We start from the raw sequence: 19,443 nt of genomic DNA, 5'->3' as shown, positions 1-19,443 counted from the left end.
ATATGTCTTATCTCCCTTGCATTTAATTGAAGACAAAAGCTCTGTAAATGGCAGTATTTGACAACCAAAATATTTATTATAATAAATTAAAGAGTAAGCATTTATAAAACAATCCATCTGCATATAAATATCACACAGCAGTTTTAATTTCGTAGTTCATTTAAAACCCTCTGGTACAGCTTCATAAATACATTTCCTTGGATATATTTCAATTAATCTATATAAATAACAGTACTGTATAATTATTATCTTAAAATAAGTTACCGTTAAATACGAATGACAAAGTTATTTCTGAATCAGTCTGAAATACCAGCTTTTCAGGTAAAGGTCAGAAGGGGGCAACATATGCTAGAGACGTTTCCGAGTAAAAGGCTCAAAACATCCTGGCAATGCATCACTTGCCTACCTTGACCAAAGCTGATTCATAGGTGTCAAATCTCAGTGTATAACATACAGAAACAGTTGCCTTATTCCTATGGAGATGAGGAGGGCAGGAGTTATTTTCAACCTTTGAAAATAACTAATGCCCTGTGTTGAAATGGAGCTGCAAACACTGTCCTGGAGTTTTCGTTTTCAAAGAAGGTGGCAATGTGCACCCTGTCTGTGACCACTTAGTTTGCTATTTTTGGCACAAGTGAAAAATATAGTTGCATCTATGGGGGGAGGGTGGTTCGCAATAGTTAATCAATTTGAGTTACAGCAAGAGTTTTTTGGAGACATCTCTTCAAGGCTCATCTGAAATTCTTTCAGTTTTTCTTCTTGTTCCCTCCCTTCTTTGGGGCATCAGTACAGGCATTTTCTATGTAGTCAAACAGTAAATCCAGTTCTCCAATGGCTTTATTCTTTCCTTTCTCTCCCAACTAGAAAAGAGCAGAATGTAAGTTTTAGCACCTCGTTATTTCTCAGAAAATTGAAATTAGACTTATCACAGAAACTGAATCAAGAGCTTAGTCTCCTTAATCACTCAAGTAGTTCTATTAGATTCAATATAGAAGATATATATATAAGATATAAACTATCTCATTCAAATCTAGTCTAGCATATGCAGTTCCCTGCATACAGACTTCTGAAGGTTTAAATTACCATAATATGTGCAGAGAGTTAACAGGACAAGTGAAGGAGGGCTGGAAGTGGAAAAATCACTAATCCCCCCTTTAATGCCCCTGCAGTCTTCACCTCCTAAATAATCTCCAGAGTTTGCTTCATAATTAGGTCAGTCTTAATCCAGCTAAATGACTGAGGTTTAGACCTGCTGTTTTTAAATGTTGAGGCGAAAATGTACCTGTTTCATTTTGCTCTTCATTTCTTCCAGGTTCTTTTCAATGTGCTCTCTGTGTCCTGAGAATTTCTAAAAAAAGAAAACATCCAGACATAACATTGGCAGCTGTATGCAACAGTGTTCTTTTTTTCTTCTTTTTCACACCTTTCTATCAACGTCAAGTTTGATATCTTTGATCTGAGGTTTCCTTTCATATCACTGCCTTTTGCTGCTGTTTGCAACATTCTGAGATTCAGGAGCAGCAACAAGAGTCACAAGAAAGGAAAGAAACAAAATGCTACTCACACATCTGCTCAGCTCCGAGGTCAGAGATGCCAAGAAATGTGCCACCTCCTCAACGTACGGGTACTGGTCCTTGGCCTCGGTGAGAAGAACATCTTCCACTACAATGTCCACAATCCTCTTCATCATGTAGCAGCGGTTGTTTTCCTGTGTATGCAAGTAAGAGTTGTTGTGTTAAATCATGGCAAGAGACCAACAAGAGCTGCAGCAGGATGCAAAGAGCAGGCTCCTGGTGTAAGACTTACCTTGACGTTAACATAGATCTGCTGCCCAATGAGCCTATTGTCCGTGTCCTCGTCTGAGACCCTGGCCTGAGAGGACAAAGAGGAAATGTCAGGTGGGGATGGAAACCTTACCTAAAAATTAATGATAAACCCTACGTTTTTCATCAATAATAGTGCAGATGAAATGAGGGAATGGACACCATAGACTGTTACAGGTAGATAAGCTTGGACATTGTGTCCTTTTTTGCCCTTAATTGGGTGAGATTCAAGATCACTATCACTGGAAAATAAACAAGCAGAAGTCTGAATTCCTGGACCCCTCTTAAGCGTCAGAAGTCATAGTGGTTATGATGACTAAACCAGATGCCGCAGGTGGCCGACCTCATGGTGGCCCGCAGCAGTGCTGGGAGGTGCTGCAGCACTCAGTGGCGTACACCGGGGGGATCCACCCATGGTAAGAGCAGCCAAGAAACCTGACTGAGCAGAGCACTCTAAGGCACCTTAGGAGCTGCCTGGCCACGGCTGAAGTCACGGGCAGGCCCAGCTCCAAATGGACTGGGCAAACAGAGAAATTTAATCTCATGTTCACGATTGTCCCAGTCTAGCAGCAGCTGCTCGAGTGAAGGAGCTGTGCTGTGCCAGGGGCTGCCTTTCCCTTGGGGAGCAGGAGGAGGAGAGGCAGCAGCTTCTGCCGGCTACACAACCAGCGGGCAACAGACCCACTCCACACATCCAAGCTCTGCCTTACTGCAAATGCACGGGTTTTTTTCTGGAGAAAGGCATGAGAAAGACAGAGGAATGCCAAAGGCAAGAAGCCAGGGCATTGGCAGAGGAGAAGGTCCTCAGATCCCATCATTAAGGACACATGGGTTACTCTACCATTTTAGCCAAGGTGTAGGTGCGATTCCTGATGTAGGGCTGCTGGAAGTTTATCTTCCTCAGCCTGCAGGCATGGTGGGCGGTAGAAGCCAATCCTGCCCCTTTCGGAGGCAGAGGGCTGGTGAGAAGAAGAGGGAGACAGCAACAGCAGCAGAAGAAGACCCATCCTGAGAAGCTCTTGGTCAAAGTCTGCAGGGAGGTCATGGCTCACGATCCAAAGTTGTCTGTTCCAGCAGGCTGCAGCTACAGCTCCCGGCACTGATGAGAGAGAGCAGAGTTAGCATCAGGGAGAGTGGGCAAGGTAAAGTGAGAGAGGCACAATGGCTGCAAGCCTTACCTTTGCTGGGATTCTTGATGTGCTCTGCAGGAGGTGAGGTGCACCTTATATAGGGCCACCAACATCTCTCTCAGCTTTTTTTTTCGGGTGCTGGTGGTGAATTAAAAATGACATCAGCAAGTCTCTTACTTTCCAGTATCCTCTTCTGAGAACTACCTAACCACTACAAAACCCACAAATACAACTTCAAGGCCACCGTAATCTTTAGTTTCTTATAAAATAAACCAAATTTTAATGCCGGGCAAAGCAGGGGCTTTTACCAGGAGAGGAATCCGGAATACTTTTTGCATAAAAATATCTGAGATGGTTATGGGTTTGTGCCTTCTGTCCTGATTGTAACACACTAATTGGATTGGCAATTGAAATGACAGATAATGTAACTTACAGAAATTTTGGTTGGTCTTCTGTGGTAAAAGATTGATGGTCCACTGGTGCTGGCGGGTATACACAAATGATCAGAGACTGCACCAGACCCAAAGCACTGACTGCCCTGCAAATGTTCCTACCCTGCAAACGCCCTTTCCCACACGGTGGCCCAATGAGGTCACCAGCCATCTGCCCATCACTGTGGAATCTTCACGGAGAGATCGGAAACTGAGTAGGACCAATGCCGCATTTATCGCATCCCTGATAAATGGTCCCTGATCCCTCCAAATCCCCATTTTCCAAAAAAAAATCCATATTCCAGGCTGTAACCAGGGGTAGTCAGAAGAGCTGTGGTCATGCACTTACTTATCCAGGTGATTTCCATGTTCCTCACCCTGCTCTGCTAACGTAAAGGCCGTGCTGCACCTTCAGTCTGAAATATTATGCAGAGTGCTAAAGGGAAATTGTGCTCTCTTTACGGAGTAATTTGCAACCCAGCTGACATGGTAATGCTTGAGGACACAGAACTGGTGGAAATGCAAACCCGTTGTTGCCTAATGGCCGCAGGGCACACAGGTGACAAATAGGAGACATCTGACCTGATAAAAACAAGGCTCCAGCTCTGCCTGTGAGAGTGAACAGGGACATCCCTGGGGCTGGGCTTCACCCCTCGTGGCTGAGGCTTTCAGGGCAAGAGCCATAATCACCTTTACCTTGTGGGCTGAAACATCCATCTCTTTTTCTTATGCCTGAAAAGAAGCAGTAAAATTTAGCCTCCCCTGATGCACCCACAGCATGAATTCATCTCTCCATGCTTCAGCCCTGCCTCAGTTGCCCTGAGATACCTGCCACTTCAGCTCTGCACAGCTCCTGAAGCGGCACCCCGTCACCCTGGAGCCAACATCACCACATCCCTTTCCATGCCCCTCTCGGGGTATCTGACCCATTCCCATGCCCAGCCTCCAACAGCATCCTGACTGCAGCCGGCAGCAGAAAGCAAGTCTGGACCCAGGACGTCGACAACCTAGTTCACACCCCAAATGTACCACAAGGCTATTTGATAACATGTTTATAAACTCTTCTCCATAAATTTTTTGTTTGCCAGGCTAATAGGCCCAGTGGGGGAGCTGGTTAATGAGAAGGTGGGAGGCTGAGTTATACTTAGCCAAAAGACAGACATTAAAGACCGAACTGGGAGAAAGCCAGACAGAGTGGATGTTTTGAAGGATTGGCCTCCCCTGAAGTGCACTCCCACAAATGCATCTCCAGGTGTTAAACACAGCCTGACAACCAAAGTCTGCTTCTCACCGAGGTTTCTCACACTTCTCCACGAGCTCACCCAGGAGAAGTCCCAAACCCAGAACAAAATCCGTGAATGGGCATTTGGACCCTCATGGTACAGACCCCCTGTCCTCCTGTCCTTCTGGCAGATCCCAGCTCTCCATCCCTTTGGTCACTTACTCTTGTCAGGCATGGATCCAGCTTGCCTGACCTCTTCTCGTGGCTCTGATCCCATGGAATGGACTCGTGACCGAGGTAAGCAGGTGCTGTGCCACTCACACCTGTTCAAACCGCTGTGCGGAGCCCACCTGGTCCCAAGCTTCCCACAACCACCTGACAGATATTTAAACAGCAGGAGGCAGAGGGATGAGGAATTAGATGCTGCATCTTTCTTCGGCTCTCTTTTATGCCGTCATTACAGGATCTCTTCTGTTTTTCTTCTCTAGTATTGGAAACCATACGCTGGGACATACTTATTTTCATAAAAAACATAGTTAGGCTTGATGAGGCTCTCTTTCTCCCACCTGTATTCGTAGTCATAGTCCTTTTGGGCTGTGCCATGATGTCTTTCTTCTGAGGCTTTAAAATAGCTTGGCTTCACCCGTTTACCTCCCTGACTCTGATAGTCACCTTTCAGACACTGAAATGCTGAAATGCCCATTGTAAGTTTGTTAATTCTTATTTCACAAATTCCCTTTCTATGACATTCCTAAATCCTTTGCACTATTTAACCTTTTGGTTGTGTTTGTGAGTCATAACAACCTATCTTCCATCCCTCTAGCTTGCTGTGGGTATGGTCCAGCCCAAAATTGAACATTCAAAATCTTGCTGGATGATAATTTTAGCAGACTGTACGGTTCCCCTGCTCATCAGTCCACTCTTGGCCTCTCCCCAACCCCTTTCCAGCAGGTGACTGCTGGATCTGGATGTACCACTGAATTATAGTATAGCCACCGCTGTGGCTGCAGTTATTCCCTATAATGTGTCAACAGAATTTCTTTGGAAGTGGAGATATGCCTCCCAATCCCAGGGTCTGCTATTTCTGTTACAGGACTGCATTGAACAAGGATGTGACTAGTCACCGCTGTCACCACACCCCAGGTGGGAGATACACATCCAGCATTACGTCCGACGGAAAGATGGGGCTGAAAACCTGCGCAGTCCTACCACTGGGTCTTACTCCAGTCCTCAGCTGAAGTCCAGAGAGAGAGGAAGGAATCAGAGGCTTTTCTGCTGCAGTTAAGGAAGAATTTCTATTTTGTCTTGTTTGAGGAGGAAATCTAATAAACCTCTGAAAAATAAGGGCTTGAGCAAGCACTGAAGGTGAACCTTGGGGAAACTGCTTATCTAGACACCTCTCTCCAAAAAGGCTGTTCTGAACCTTAGAGCTGGCAGAAGAGACCAGCGGAAGGAAAGCTGCATTTAATTTAAAATGTGGTACCCTGGCTGAAACCATCTCTGGTGGGTCTTACTTTGGGGGGGATGAATAAAGTGGAAAAAATGCATCTGAAGAACTTGTGTTAAAAGAGCAACCTTTCTCACTAATTCTTTCCTACGCTGACGTTGTCAAGTATTCTAGCAAGTGGTATGGGAACTGGTAATTTTTCTTAGAGCTTGAACTGATGATGTATTACGACGCGTGGTAGTCCCAAGCTTTTCTTTATAAAACAATATTCTCTTGAAAAAAAAAAGCAAGCAAACAAAACAAAACAAAACAAAATAAACCCGGGGGGGGGAGGGAGGAGGGGGGAGGGAGGGTGACGGGAGGAGAAAAAGTTGTTTTCCTTTTTAATTTTATGAGTTTTTCTAGGTTTAATGTTATTTTTAATGTTTGAGGTTGGCAACATTTCAAAATACAAAATCCTTACAAGAACACATAGAACACATACCTGCTATGCTTTTAATTTAACTAAAAACTACCAAAGACCTCTGAACTTCTGTAAAGTACCCTCCGCATTGTTTTTATGCATAATTAATTTTTTAAAAATTTTGAAATTGTACACAAATCGTATTTTCTCCCCAGTGCCATCCCAAGAGCTAAACGTCTATCCTATCACTGACCTTACCGATAAACCTTTAAAGTGTAATTAGATGGAGTTTCCCTAATTCATTAAGAAACCATAGCGGTTGAATATTCTCGACAATGACTTCTTGACCCATATTGAGGACGGAGGATTTTGTGAGGAGGACTGGAACTCTACATCACATCTGCCTCAAAAGCCACAGACACTTCCTTCTTACTTTGAATGGGGCCACAGGTGAATAACCAATACTGTACTTTGATCACAACGTCTGTTGTGTATCACCACCAGCACGCTGGCATGCAGGAATTTTCTTGAGCTTTAATACATTTTCAATCAGCTAGAATTATATTGCAGTATTAGAAACATCCTCGGGATGAGACACTGGGCTAGAAACACTGTCAAGAGTAGGCATGTGGAAGACCGAGCCTGTGTATCATCCTCTTGTGTCTTTTACCTGGCACCAAAATTCTCCGCCCTTGAATATCTGCACAAGTGGACCACGCGTCACACAGTGCCTAAAACTGAAGAGGCAACCGATCTGGAGAAATCCTCAACTTTCAGGTCACACTCATCCTCTTCGCTTTCTTCCAGCTCATTTGTGAACTAGTTCATCGCATTTTATCTCCGTTCTTGTCTGGTTTTGCCTAAACTTTCAAGCTTGAAAAGATTAAAGCAGACTTTAAAAAGTGCTTCAGCTCAAGCTCCAGCGGAGACTTATTTTAGTCGGCTCTCTGCCCAGCAATGACAACATCAGTAATGGAAGCTGATTCTTCTTTATAAAACTTGAAGGTAAGCTTTTCTGTAATTCAGCCATTCATTATGGAAACATCCTAGTACACCACGTCTTCTGGGCACGGTCATTAGGAATGGCAGAAGGGATTAACTTTCTATGGAGGAAATTCTACAACAGAGAGACTGGAAGAGGACATATAGCATTTGACCATTACATTTTTGTTTTTTTTCGTGATTAAACAATGTTGTGTAAGACACTGTGAATCTTTTGGAAGGAAAAGTAGTATTATTATTAAAATCGCTTAGCCTGGGAGTGTTGGGTGACTTTGGAAAAGACTGGCGTCAGAGACCTCGGTACAGACACTGCTGACTCAGGCTTTTTGCAGAGGATGTGCGATTCACCTACCTCCCCTGACAGAAACACTTTTGTTACACAGCGAGTAACACATTTCCTCTGGCAGTAACACTTTTGCTTATATATCTGATATTTCATCAAACATCTTTGTTTCTGACCTTCACTTGTTTCCACTACATAATTTCTGGGTCTTCTAAGCATAAGATGCTATATAATAAACTTCATAAAATTGGTATGTCTTATAATAAAAAAAAAAAAAATCTAAGTGGAAGGGAATAGTTCATTGCGGTCTCAATTTTAAATTACATTCTGGGATAAAACCCCCTTGGTTTAAATAACTCTCTTCTCATCTCAGAAACATTCATGTAGTGGAGCTCCAAGGGAAAGCCACCCAGAGACACGCTGAGACAACGCTACACAGCTGCTACCAACGTTGCTACTGCTACCCCAGGACCCTTGATGTGGTGACTTTTATCGCAGTGCCAGGAGGATTCAGTGATTAATATTAAAACAAATAAAGAAAAAAAAAAGACCAAAAAACCAAAACCAGTGTCAATGGAAGTGCAACAGATGTTAGTCCACTGGCCCTGCCTCTGCAGACAATTGTTGCTGACATCAGCAAAGCATAAACAAAAGTTTTAATAAGACTTGCTGACAGGAGCCACCACTTTGCTCACGCAGACAGGAGAAAAGAGAATTCAGACCATCTCAGTGCATGCAGCTCATAGCACCAAAGACACCACACTATTAACCCTTCCACCAGACGGCTGGTTCTTTTAATTCAGAGTGTAAAATCACACAAGTATTATGAGACTCTGTCGCTTTACACAGTGACCTACATATACCCAACTATGTCTTGCGAATAATCAGATCAGGTGAACTGAAACTTCTGTGCTTCCTGTTCATGTGGTGCAGTTGCACAGCAGTGACTCAGTGACATGGCAAAGTGGAATTACTGACATTATCTGCCTCAAAGGAAACCACTCTAACTGGGAACAGAATTTTGCAAGCTGGTTTACAACCCAAAATTCAGTGACAAACAGTTATTCAGATTAAGAAATAGCTCCAGCATTATGCACCTGGATTTACCAAGTACCATCAGTTTCATCACGTAATGAATCCACACCATCTTGAGTAGTTAAATAAAGCCATTTTGAAGGGACACAACATTATTTAAAGCTTGTGCCCAGATGCTGCCTGTACACCAGCACTTCCGCTGAGGGTCTGAGCTCAGCATCATCCCCTGAAGGCGAGCCCCTGGCCACTCAGTTATTCTGTATAACAGGGCTGCTAGAGAAGGAGGTGGCAGTTCCCATGTTGTTGACAGTAGTCTTCTAGTCAGTATCTGTCCCTAGAAGGTCACCAGCCCATGGCCCAGCCCTTCCCCAGCCCAAGGTTATGCTACTGCCCATCTCCCAGGAGAGCTTCTAAGTCAGCGAGTTTCCTGTTGCAGTGGGACTATTGTCAAGAATGTGAGATTTATGGGGACAAAAGGAGACCAAACAAAATAGCTACAGCCTAGCAATTAGGATGCTGTTTTCCCCGGCTATCCGTTTTTAGCCACATGTCGTGTAAGCTAAAATAGGTAAACAGCCTGGAGCCAGCTTCCCACTGGAAATACAAAGAGCAGGCTCCTCACGAGAGCACCGTTCTGGGAATTCATGGACCTGCTCTAGCCAGGGCCATCAAGCATTGGCAAGTTTCCCCCATCTGCACAAGAGACCCTGGGGCGAGAGCTGGGTGCGCAGCTCTCCAGAAAAGGGCGCATCTGCGGATGCCTGTATGTGTGTGTCACACCAACGCAGAGACCAGAAAGGGACCTAGGAAGGGAGAAATCCAGAAGTAGGGGCTTTCTGGGTCCTGGCAGCCATTCCTATTCTACTTCAAGTCTTGAAGTAGGTACGTTGGAGAGACCCCAGCACATGACAGTATTAAACAAAGTCACCTTGAGTGAAAAAAAATAATATATATACATACACATACACAGAGACACATACAATATATGCGTATACCAGATACAAACACAGTTCAAAGGAAAAGCTTTGAGGCCCACTTGAAACCTTCACAGGTCACTGCCTTAGTTACCTCAGGAAAGGTAAATTGGCATAAATGTAAGTCAGTCACGTTTACAAAGCTGACATGAGCTTTACCAGAAGACTTTATCAAGACTTCTGAAAAAAGTGGGGAGTGAGAAGCTTCAGTTGTCCTTTTCCCCTCCACTGAAGAACTACTATCTGCAGTAAGGAAGGTTTGCTGTCACAACTGAACCACCAAACTCTCCCTGCAAAGAGCGAGCTCAAACCAGCAAACGAGCACTTTTGCTCTTACATATTTAGTCCAGTCCCATGAAAGGAATAAACAATCCAACAAAGGATGTGTAAACACTATGAGGCCTTGTTCACCTTTCCAAGGACTGCCAGTCTCCAGGTGAATCTTCTGCAGTTCCCAGTCCTCCACCCTAACAAGATGCTGCAGGACCACCAAGCGCCGCCCTTCAGAGTTTCTCAGGACTCCTCCCATGTGTAGCACATTCAGCACACCAAGTTCACACCTGCTAGGCAAGGCTCAGGCGCTCCAGGAGCTTCACTAGAACACAGCCTGAGAAACAGAAACCTCACAAGGTCAGCTCACATCCAACACAGATGAACCGTAGCAATTATCAGAAAATTTAGGAAGCTCATTCACATTTTTAACATGAAACTGCAGATGTCCTTCTTCAACACAATATTAAACTCAGATCAAAAATCAAAACAAAACTTGGACTTCTATGAAACTGGAGTTTTCTGGTTAGCTACCATCCACCGTCCTTCTCTCCTGCTCTTGCTTCCAGTGTGATCGCTGCTATGTCATTAACACTTTCCCACCGAGTTTCAGTCCAGAGAAAAGCCAAAGAACTGACAGCACCCCAAAGAGTTAACCACAGCTCCACCATCCTCCCCCTCTTCCTGAGGCTCCTGTCTGCAAAGGTTTGAATAACTGCTGGAATCGGGACATTAACTTAGGTCGCTTCAAATGAAAATTACCATTGGGTTTGTTTTCTTAATCACAAATTTGTGTGCATCAGGGTAATGGAACAATTTTGCTTCAGGCTATGCTAAAAATTGGTCAATGAGGGCATAGCAAAACTTCCACTTGCATCAGATGGTGATGGGGCTCTTTGCTGACGAATGTTACCAGACGGTAAGAACTGCTCTGACACCAGAACATTTACGTGACAGCTCAGCCTTGCAAGAACAGGCAACATGGCATTATGCAAATAAGCACACACTAAATTGTTCAAAGAAGCTGTGCTTCCTGCCCCATCTTCAAGTGCTACAAATTTGCTCGAGCATTACGGATAGTATTGGGAAATCCCTTCTTCCTCCACTGCTACCTGCCAAAAAAGCAATGACACCAAGAGTCAGATAAGGAAAACATCTTAGTGCCTGGAGGCGAAGGAGAAAGCTGGTGACAGGAAAGTAATTTTACTTCCTTTCACCTTTCTGCAACATACAGTGGGTTTCAGACTGTGGCCCTTAGGTCCAGGGGGATCTCAGGCTACCTGCAAGGCATTGGTGTAGGCAAACCTGTTTTCAGGAGGGACTACTGACTACTACTCACTACATAGGGATCCATATGGGCAATACAGAAAACATACGTATCTCTTCATCAAAAAAGGCTGAAAAATCCCTATACAACAACATACCCATAGTGATTGAAGTATCATTGGAAGAGCACTGGATAGCCTTGGGACTTAATCCAGACTGTATGTCCCAAAACGTGCTTTGTTGCCTACACCTTCATTAAAAGCAATCTAGCTCTGATGGCTAAAGAAACTTGACTGCTTACATTTGTAAGGTTAACCACGTTTATATACTTCACATTATTTTTCAGAACTCCCCACTAAGGCATTAAAATTTGAAAGTCACAACAAAATATTATTGCAAAACTATGACATTTTATCTTTTTTTTTTAAATGGGATGGGAATATCCACAAACCCAGATGTTCTCCTAAACTTCCCTGCAGAGCTAGAAAGCCTCAAACAATTCTTCTCAAACTGTTCAACACAGGATTTCAAGTGTATTTTCAGCATTTTTAAGTTGAGAAGGCTGATGCATCATGAAGGGCACTGGAAATTGAGACTATGAAAAGAAATAAAAGCCCAGAGCCATAAAAGGATGCAAGTGCCTAAATACTACCTTGTTGCTAGTGTAAGCATTCAGCTAAATCTTCGAAACTCTCCTCATGCCCAGGGGCATCCAATCCTCCTGGAGGAATCTCCCAAGTGCTGAGAAAGGTGTTTCGTCCCTCCTGCTAAAGTCATTCCATCCCAAACAATTTGTCCGGAGAGAGCAGGAGGATGCTAGAATGAGCACAGCTTTGGGAATAAGGAGATGTTTGTTCCAATCCCTAGGCCACCAACCATTTTCATCCAAAAAAAAGAAAAAAAAAAAAAAAAGATTTAGTAGAAGAAACTGAGAGCTTGCTTCTCATCTCCATAGACAGGCAAGAGGCTTGTTATCTGGCAAGATGGGAGGTTTATGAGAAGTGATAGACTGGAATCAAGTCTGGTCTTTCTGAGTTTGCTGGGGGAACACTTTATTGGCTGGAATACCAGGTAAAGGAAGGCCTTTTCCCAGCTGGCAGCAGTCAGTGAGGAAGCGACGGTTTATTTACTTGTGCAGGTGGCTGAGAGCTGTGAACCCTCAGCAGTAAGATTCACCCAACAGGTATACCCAACTTTGGAACAGCAGCTGAAGATATTTAATTCAACACTTATTGACTGGGTCCATTATTAATGTGCTGGTTTTGTAAATCTTGACCTTAAGTCGACAAGCTCCCAAAGCTGTTTATTCCTTAGATACATCTCCTATTGGCAACTGCCTTCCTCCTTGTTTATCTACTTGGTCTCTCTCCACTTCAAGGCTTCTAAGATTTCCTTGGCAGAAAACAATACACATTCACTGTACAGCATGCACTTGTAATTATTAATAAAGGGTGCACTTTTGAACCTTTTTTCCATGTTCAGCTTGCCGGAAAACACAACGGGATACATGTTTGAAGCTTTGTCTGAAGTGTTCAGAAAAACAAAACAAAAAGCCTCTCGAACTGGACAAACAACAATAGCAGAAAGCAGGCATAAAGGATTTTACGTCTGCCTTGAAGACTACAGAAGAGCACCTTTCAAAAGCTTTGCACTAGCGTTACTCGAAAATGGTATTTTGTCTACATTTCCCTTAAATATTTCTGTCCAAAAGTAAATTCAATTAGAACATTTCAGGCAAAAGCTAAAATTTGTTCAGATGGGAAATACTGTCATGATGATGTGTGGGACACCAGAATGGGCTTCCATTCTCACCTTTCGATTGGGTTTGTACCCCCATGAAACAAAAATGTCTCCCTCCTTTACCACACCTATTTTCTCCCTGGCAGAAATCAATATACACGTACCATACAGCACACATCTAATGAACTTGGAGGTACCCAGATGCACCAGACTCTTGGTGCAATACTGTAAGCAAAATTGACATGTATGCTGTTATAATGTCTATGACTCGCAGGCCTCATATCAGGCCTGCACAAAAACTCTGACAGAGCTGTGGAATAGCCAGGAATCCCAGGCAAACCTATTAAAAGTAGAAGACTTAAAAAGAGGACACAGTTCATAAAACTCAAATTATAGGTACCACAGAAGAGAAGTAATGGATAGTGAGAGCTCTTGGCCATGTGAACCATAAGAACATGTTGAATCATATGAAGAACGTGGGCAGAAGACACCCAAATTAATCCCTCACAATACATTTCAGCAACATTCCCTCCTAAACAAAAATATTTCCATTTTTAGCCATTAAGTTTTCCACTATAAAACTATCATTTTTCTGGAAAACCAGCAATTTTCACAAAGACTGTTGTACACAAAATACAGTTTTCCTTTCAGTAGAAACTTTCTGACCAATTACAGTTTATGTGTTAAGTGCATGACACAAAATAATACCTGAAGGCCTTGAGATGAGATAAGACACAATACCCTGAATTGTTTCAAACAAGGCCACTAGTAGGAAGCTACTGCAATGCACTATTTCTGGAAAAAGTGTATGCTGTTTTCTAACAAGATCAGTGCCGGATAGCACTCGTTCTTTAAATCAACACGTCATTTGTTGGGGATCGGCCCTTTGGGCATGGCAGTCTTCCACCTCTGTAACACCCATCTGCTCTGGGTCACAATTCCAAGTATTTGTAGCCAGTCACGATTCCAAGTATCAACATACCTAGTCTTAGTAACTTATCCTCTCTGAAGATCAGTTCTGAGGTAGTGCCTTTCAAAAGTCCACAGATGTTCCAGCTGAATAGATGAAACAGAGAACTAAACAGACAAGTGCCAACATAATAGGGTCTACGAATTTATCTGTCATAACTTGAAACAAATCAACCAACCTTTTTTATTTTCAGTAATATGTGTACATAATTGTGTACAAAATCAAACTGTAAGCAAATGTGTACAAAATTCAAATTGTTCTTGTATAAAATCTACAAATGAAGTAATATTAAAACTTGAAGCCATACAAGAAGAAACAAACTGCCTGCTAGCCACCAATTTCCTCTACTTCATGTTAACTTGTTTGCGTCACTTGGAAAGATAAAACATGCTGTCAGCATAAATCACAAACACTTTTCACTGTGACAATCATAACAATACGCCAGTCTCCCAGACACAGGCAACTAGGAGGAAAGGTAATTAAAATGTTAAAGTCAAGAAAAAAACATTCTTCTGAGTTTATTTTAAGAGATCAACTATGCCTAAATACCTGAGTTTGAAGGGGGGGCTGGGGAAGGCCACTGTTTAAGGTGGCTGAGGTTGCTTTTTCTAGAGAAGTCGAAATTAACACTAAACATAGGTCTTGCCCTCAAAAAGACAAATGTTCACATCAGTACATCTGATGACCTGCAGTACTGTACATATTGAACTCTAATAATCATCCTGGCCAAAAAACTGTGGACAATGAACAAACCCTAACGCTTAGCATCCTTTTCTCAGAGTCACATATGTTCCATGTTAGCTTCATTAAGAAACAATAAGAATTTTTTGGTAACAGGTTAAAAGCAGTAAGCAGTAAAAGTAACTTTTTTGTTACAGCACTGTATTGTACTGACAATTCATACAGTAAAATAAATATACCACAGTTACCTTTAAGATAGCTGGCTAAAATCAAGCAACTGAGGTGTTTGGTGAATGATGGTGATGCCTTTGAATACTGTCCCAGGTCATACTGCATGACTGCAGCAGAATACCTTGAAAAGTAACACATAGGTTGCATAAAAAAAAAAAAAAAATTATCTCAGTTTCAAGAGGTGCCACTGTAAAAAAATAAAATAAAATCCCACATGGCTGTTGTAACACAATGATTTAAGACGTAACTCCCAGATATAAAGGACTTACATTTTCAACGTCGGTTTAAATATTGAAATTTTACATTGGGATGGCAAGTCCTAAAAGTTGGGCCATATTAGTGATAAGTGAAAGGATGCTACATGATATCTACAATCACAATTTTTTAAAACGTACACTTTTAACTATATATAAAAAAAAAATCATTTTACAGAATAGTTTCTGTACAAAAGGTGGAAGAGCTTATTTCTTGCCCCAGAAATCCTTCCTCTTCTGAGCTCGTTCCAGTATCTGAGATGCAAGGGAGCTAGATGCTGCTGAGCGAGCAGAAATCTGAGACAACCTGTCATCTGTGGAGAAAGCAACACGAGAAAAGGTAAATAGGAAGATTAAATATACATATTAAAACACAGTTGACATTCATGGCAGACTTTGAAAGTGCACATATTTTTATGCCCTTTTTCACGATGGATGCTAAAATAGTACCGCAATACACTTTAGTTCTGTTACTTGGGAACTGATGTGCTGGAGATGAATCTTACTAGAAAGCTACCAGGATGCCAGGTAAGTTTAAAAGAGCTACATGCCCAACTCTTGACAAACTCCAGAATGAGATCCCTACTGTTACCTGGGAATTGCCCAATTCTCAAAGTCATCTTTACATTTATTCTCCTGTGTCAGAAGACCTCAGAAATCGTTCCTCTGCCACTGAAGTCTGTATAGACTACATTCTGATAACAACATATTCATGAAAGCAACCCACCGCTTCAAGCAAAGCAGACAACCTTAGAGTAACACATGACTAAAATATTAGAATTTATAGGCCAAAAACAGCTAGTGTGCCGCAAGCTGTTACAAGAAACTTGTCTTCTGAAGAAAACAGGAAGTTTAACACAAAGACAAGAAGAAGCATGATTTTAAAAAAAATGTCCTTTCAAAAGGTCTTCCTTTTGAAGACAGGGTCCACTTCACACCCAGCAGAACTCTTAAAATTAAGCATCCTGGATGCTGCTTCTCTGATAAAGCACAACATTATGCTTCTTTAACATCATTATTAAAAAGTTGCCAGAGTTCTGTCAAGATGCTCTCTACGAAAAATTAATTTAATTACACCCATTCTCCTGTAATGGATTAAAAAGAACTGTATCACAACTTTCCAGCCCCGTCTACCAAGAAAAAAACAACAAAAATTTCCACAACTCACTCCTAAAAAAGTCTGTACTTTGTCAGTGCTTCAATTAACTTTTCAGCAGCATTTCTAAATTCTTGAAATACAGTGATCCAAACAGCCCTCAACAGGCTCACACACTATGCATAACAACTATATTCCCATGTATGAGAAAACTGCTAACTGCACTACTGCAGACGGACATGACATGGATTAACTCCCAGGTTTGTATGTACATGGACAAATAGGGGCATATAAACTATCTGTGAGCTGACACATCGCACCTGTTTCTGAAAGCTCATACATCATCACTCAGCTCATAGGAAAAAAAATAAAAAGAAACAGCAGTTACAGCATTTAATCTGTGTGCAGCAAGCTTGTGGGAAGCTGCAGAGTACTATACAGGATTTTGTATGTTTTATGTAGATATACAGATGCTTGCCTGAGCCATCTGCACAACCCACACATTTTCCAGCCAACTGCAATGAGTAAAACAGAGAATCGGCCTGAACTTTGGTTAAAACCAAGGAGCAAACAAGCACAAGGGGTACAGAAAAAAGTTTTTGGTTGGTCTGGGGCATATCTATAAATAAACTGCAATCAGATATAAACTTGCTTTGCCCATACTCTAATCTGAACCAAAAACAGGTGATTGCAACTAGCAGAGCACACCACCAAGCTCAACTTCATACACCATGGCAAGAAACAATGTATAGCAGCTCAAGCTAATGAGGCTACAGTGCCTTTGGTTGACTCATATTAATCACAGAGTTTACTTGTGACTGCCCACAAAAGGGCCAAGAAGCAGCACTGGCTGCCTCCCCAGATTAACTTCACAGTAAATGGAAAAATACGTCGAAACAGCAATCAGAGTAACAGGATGCCATAAGTACCCCCTAATACACTGACCAGAGGAACAGGTGTGAAAATTAAAGTCAGAAGAATCATTCTATGTTGCATATCTGGTGATGAAGTCTCACAAGCAAAATCTTCATCTTAAGATTTTTGGTACTTTTAACATTGCATCCAAAGTTACTGCAGCTGCAACCTGGGCTGTGATCATTTTGCAGTCTGCTTCTGTTGCTATCAACGCAAAGGCTTAAACAAATGTGTGGGGAGGAAACAATTTTAGGCATGGAACCAAGCAAGCTGTATTAGAGCTGCATACGGTTCAATATGGCTATTTAATTTTCAGCTGCATTTAATGTTTTTTTTCAGACTAGAATATACCTTCATATTCCTACTTCAGATTACTAGGATGAACACTTTCAAATTATTTTGATGAAAGAATGTGCTAATTATTCATACAAACACATAAGCCAGTATTACTTATTGCATTCACAGACCTCTCACATTAGTGCAAAAGTTAAAATTAATCTAGGTAATATACACGTCATACACAACAATACTTTGGGATGAAAAATACCTTCATCATTATAGTTTCTTTCCTGAAGGGGTAACTGGAAAGATCTCAGTTTTGGATTGCCAACATTCCCTAAGACAAAAAGTCAAAGGCACATTTTTGAATGATTTCAAAATAGACAAAGGATAACATTTCATTTTAGAACATTTTAAAATGTTACAACATTATTTCCAAAACATCAGTCTTACAAATAGCAAACATAGCAAAAACTCCAGGAGACTCCTTTACTCCAAGCTGAGGTAAAATAAACCTACTCCACTGTATTCCTCTCAAGGCACCTATCTTTGGTAGGGGATAAAAGTTACTCAGTGAACTGTACTCGAGGTGCAGAGCTGGAACACAGCACCAATTCTAACCTTTTTCCAAGAACATTCTCTGGATTTCACCATCCCACTTAACCTGACAACTAAATGTTCCGTTCTAGAATGGATATACTACTTCAGTTTAGCTAATCTTTATAATAAAAGGACCAAGAATTGTGGGACCCTAAGCAGCCACAGGAAGTCCTTCTGGAATGGAGACTTACGCACATAAACTTTATTTTGACTAAGGGGTAAAGGACTCTTTTCTTTTATCAAATTTATGTCCCCAGTACCCCCAAACATTGTTAAAAAAATCTTTTAAATGCTCCAGCACAAATTCCTCCTCAGCCAAGAAATGGCTTTTCTTGATATCCAACAAATCTTTTATAGATAGCTTTTTTGTTTCCATATCCTGCAGAAATATTTAAGGAGCTTATCTCTGAAATCCACAACTCCTGCAAAATAATACCATACTATAAAGGTCCCTAGTTACACACCACTGTTGGTAATTCCAGTTGGAAGATCGTCAAAGCATCCAGTTGTAGCCTAAAGATTAAAAATTACACTTGTTCATGCTAAACCAAATTATTCTCATAATGAGTAAGTACTTATTGAATTTAATAAGGCAAAATTAGACAACAGACTAGAATACAGTGATATTAGTGGAATCCAGAAATAAAGTGGAGAGTTGTGCACATTTCCCCAGCAAGACTAAACATAGAGTAGAGAAGCTTTTGTTTACAAATAACACATTCTTTGTAGAGTCTGTAAGGCAGCAAGCTCAGCACTGTCTGGGCCTGAACACTAAGCGGTAGCCATTTCCATCCTGTAGTAGTTTAAGACAGCCAGTTAATACACAAAACCCACCATTGTGCTGGAATTCTGGATCTTTGAGAGTCCCTTGAATACGACGAGAGGGACTCCACCAAGGCATAGAGAAGTTTTTGGCTGACTTCACCAGAGGAGGTGTCGCAGAACACTCTTGATGGGCTGAAGCAAGAGGAACTTGCTCTTCAGAAACACTGTTAGGAGGCCACTGATCCTGTCTAAGTGGCAGAGGATCCAAAGTTCCCAGCCCAGCAGGTGGAGAGGTAAGGTGTGAAACAGCTTCCATTTCCACATCAGGCTGAAACACAATCGAAAGGAAAAAAGAAGAAAACCAAAAAACACAAAAACCCAACATCATATACAGCCTTCCACTACAGATCTTCAAAGATACAGCAAAAGTTGGCTTTACACTGTTACACTTCTCATGAGGGTATTGGAAGAATAACTATTTCAAACCTGTGAGACAGCTTAAAGAAAATCTATTCCTAATAACAAGTGTTTAACATAGTCTGAAAGTAATCTAATCAATCTGGTTTTGGTCAAACTGAAAGCTTGCTTTCTTCACAGCAAACAACTGTGATCTTAGATTTTAAACC

General features: G+C 41.8%; 2 protein-coding genes across 9 annotated transcripts in view; both read right to left on the bottom strand.

Annotated features, from left to right (window-relative positions):
• Window positions 1-436: 436 nt before the first annotated feature.
• IL22 (interleukin 22) lies at window positions 437-3,065 on the bottom strand. Its single transcript, XM_054181717.1, has 6 exons — window positions 3,002-3,065; window positions 2,665-2,922; window positions 1,807-1,872; window positions 1,565-1,708; window positions 1,283-1,348; window positions 437-860 (listed from the first exon to the last, which is right to left on the bottom strand). Exons 2-6 carry the CDS (start codon window positions 2,866-2,868, stop codon window positions 747-749), a joined length of 594 nt encoding a protein of 197 aa, XP_054037692.1. The 5' UTR covers window positions 2,869-2,922; window positions 3,002-3,065; the 3' UTR covers window positions 437-746.
• A 6,186-nt stretch (window positions 3,066-9,251) lies between these two features.
• MDM1 (Mdm1 nuclear protein) overlaps window positions 9,252-19,443 on the bottom strand; it is a 32,080-nt gene continuing 21,888 nt past the window's right edge. For 3 of the 8 annotated variants that reach the window (XM_054184011.1, XM_054184003.1, XM_054183994.1), the window contains 3 exons: window positions 18,887-19,145; window positions 17,721-17,789; window positions 14,112-15,476 (listed from right to left, as the gene is read on the bottom strand). In XM_054184011.1, coding sequence (XP_054039986.1) covers window positions 15,370-15,476; window positions 17,721-17,789; window positions 18,887-19,145 — 435 coding nt within the window. In that variant the 3' untranslated portion in view covers window positions 14,112-15,369. Of the gene's footprint in view, window positions 10,358-11,938; window positions 12,150-14,008; window positions 14,083-14,111; window positions 15,477-17,720; window positions 17,790-18,886; window positions 19,146-19,443 lie in introns of those variants that run through there. The other 5 variants (XM_054183977.1, XM_054183985.1, XR_008463525.1 and 2 more) reach the window with 4 other exon arrangements.

The sequence above is a fragment of the Rissa tridactyla genome, chromosome 1 (genome assembly GCF_028500815.1).
Source record: "Rissa tridactyla isolate bRisTri1 chromosome 1, bRisTri1.patW.cur.20221130, whole genome shotgun sequence".
Classification (NCBI taxonomy): Eukaryota; Metazoa; Chordata; class Aves; order Charadriiformes; family Laridae; genus Rissa; species Rissa tridactyla.
The sequence above is the reverse complement of the archived record's forward strand: the minus strand, read 5'-3'. Positions and strand labels throughout refer to the sequence as shown.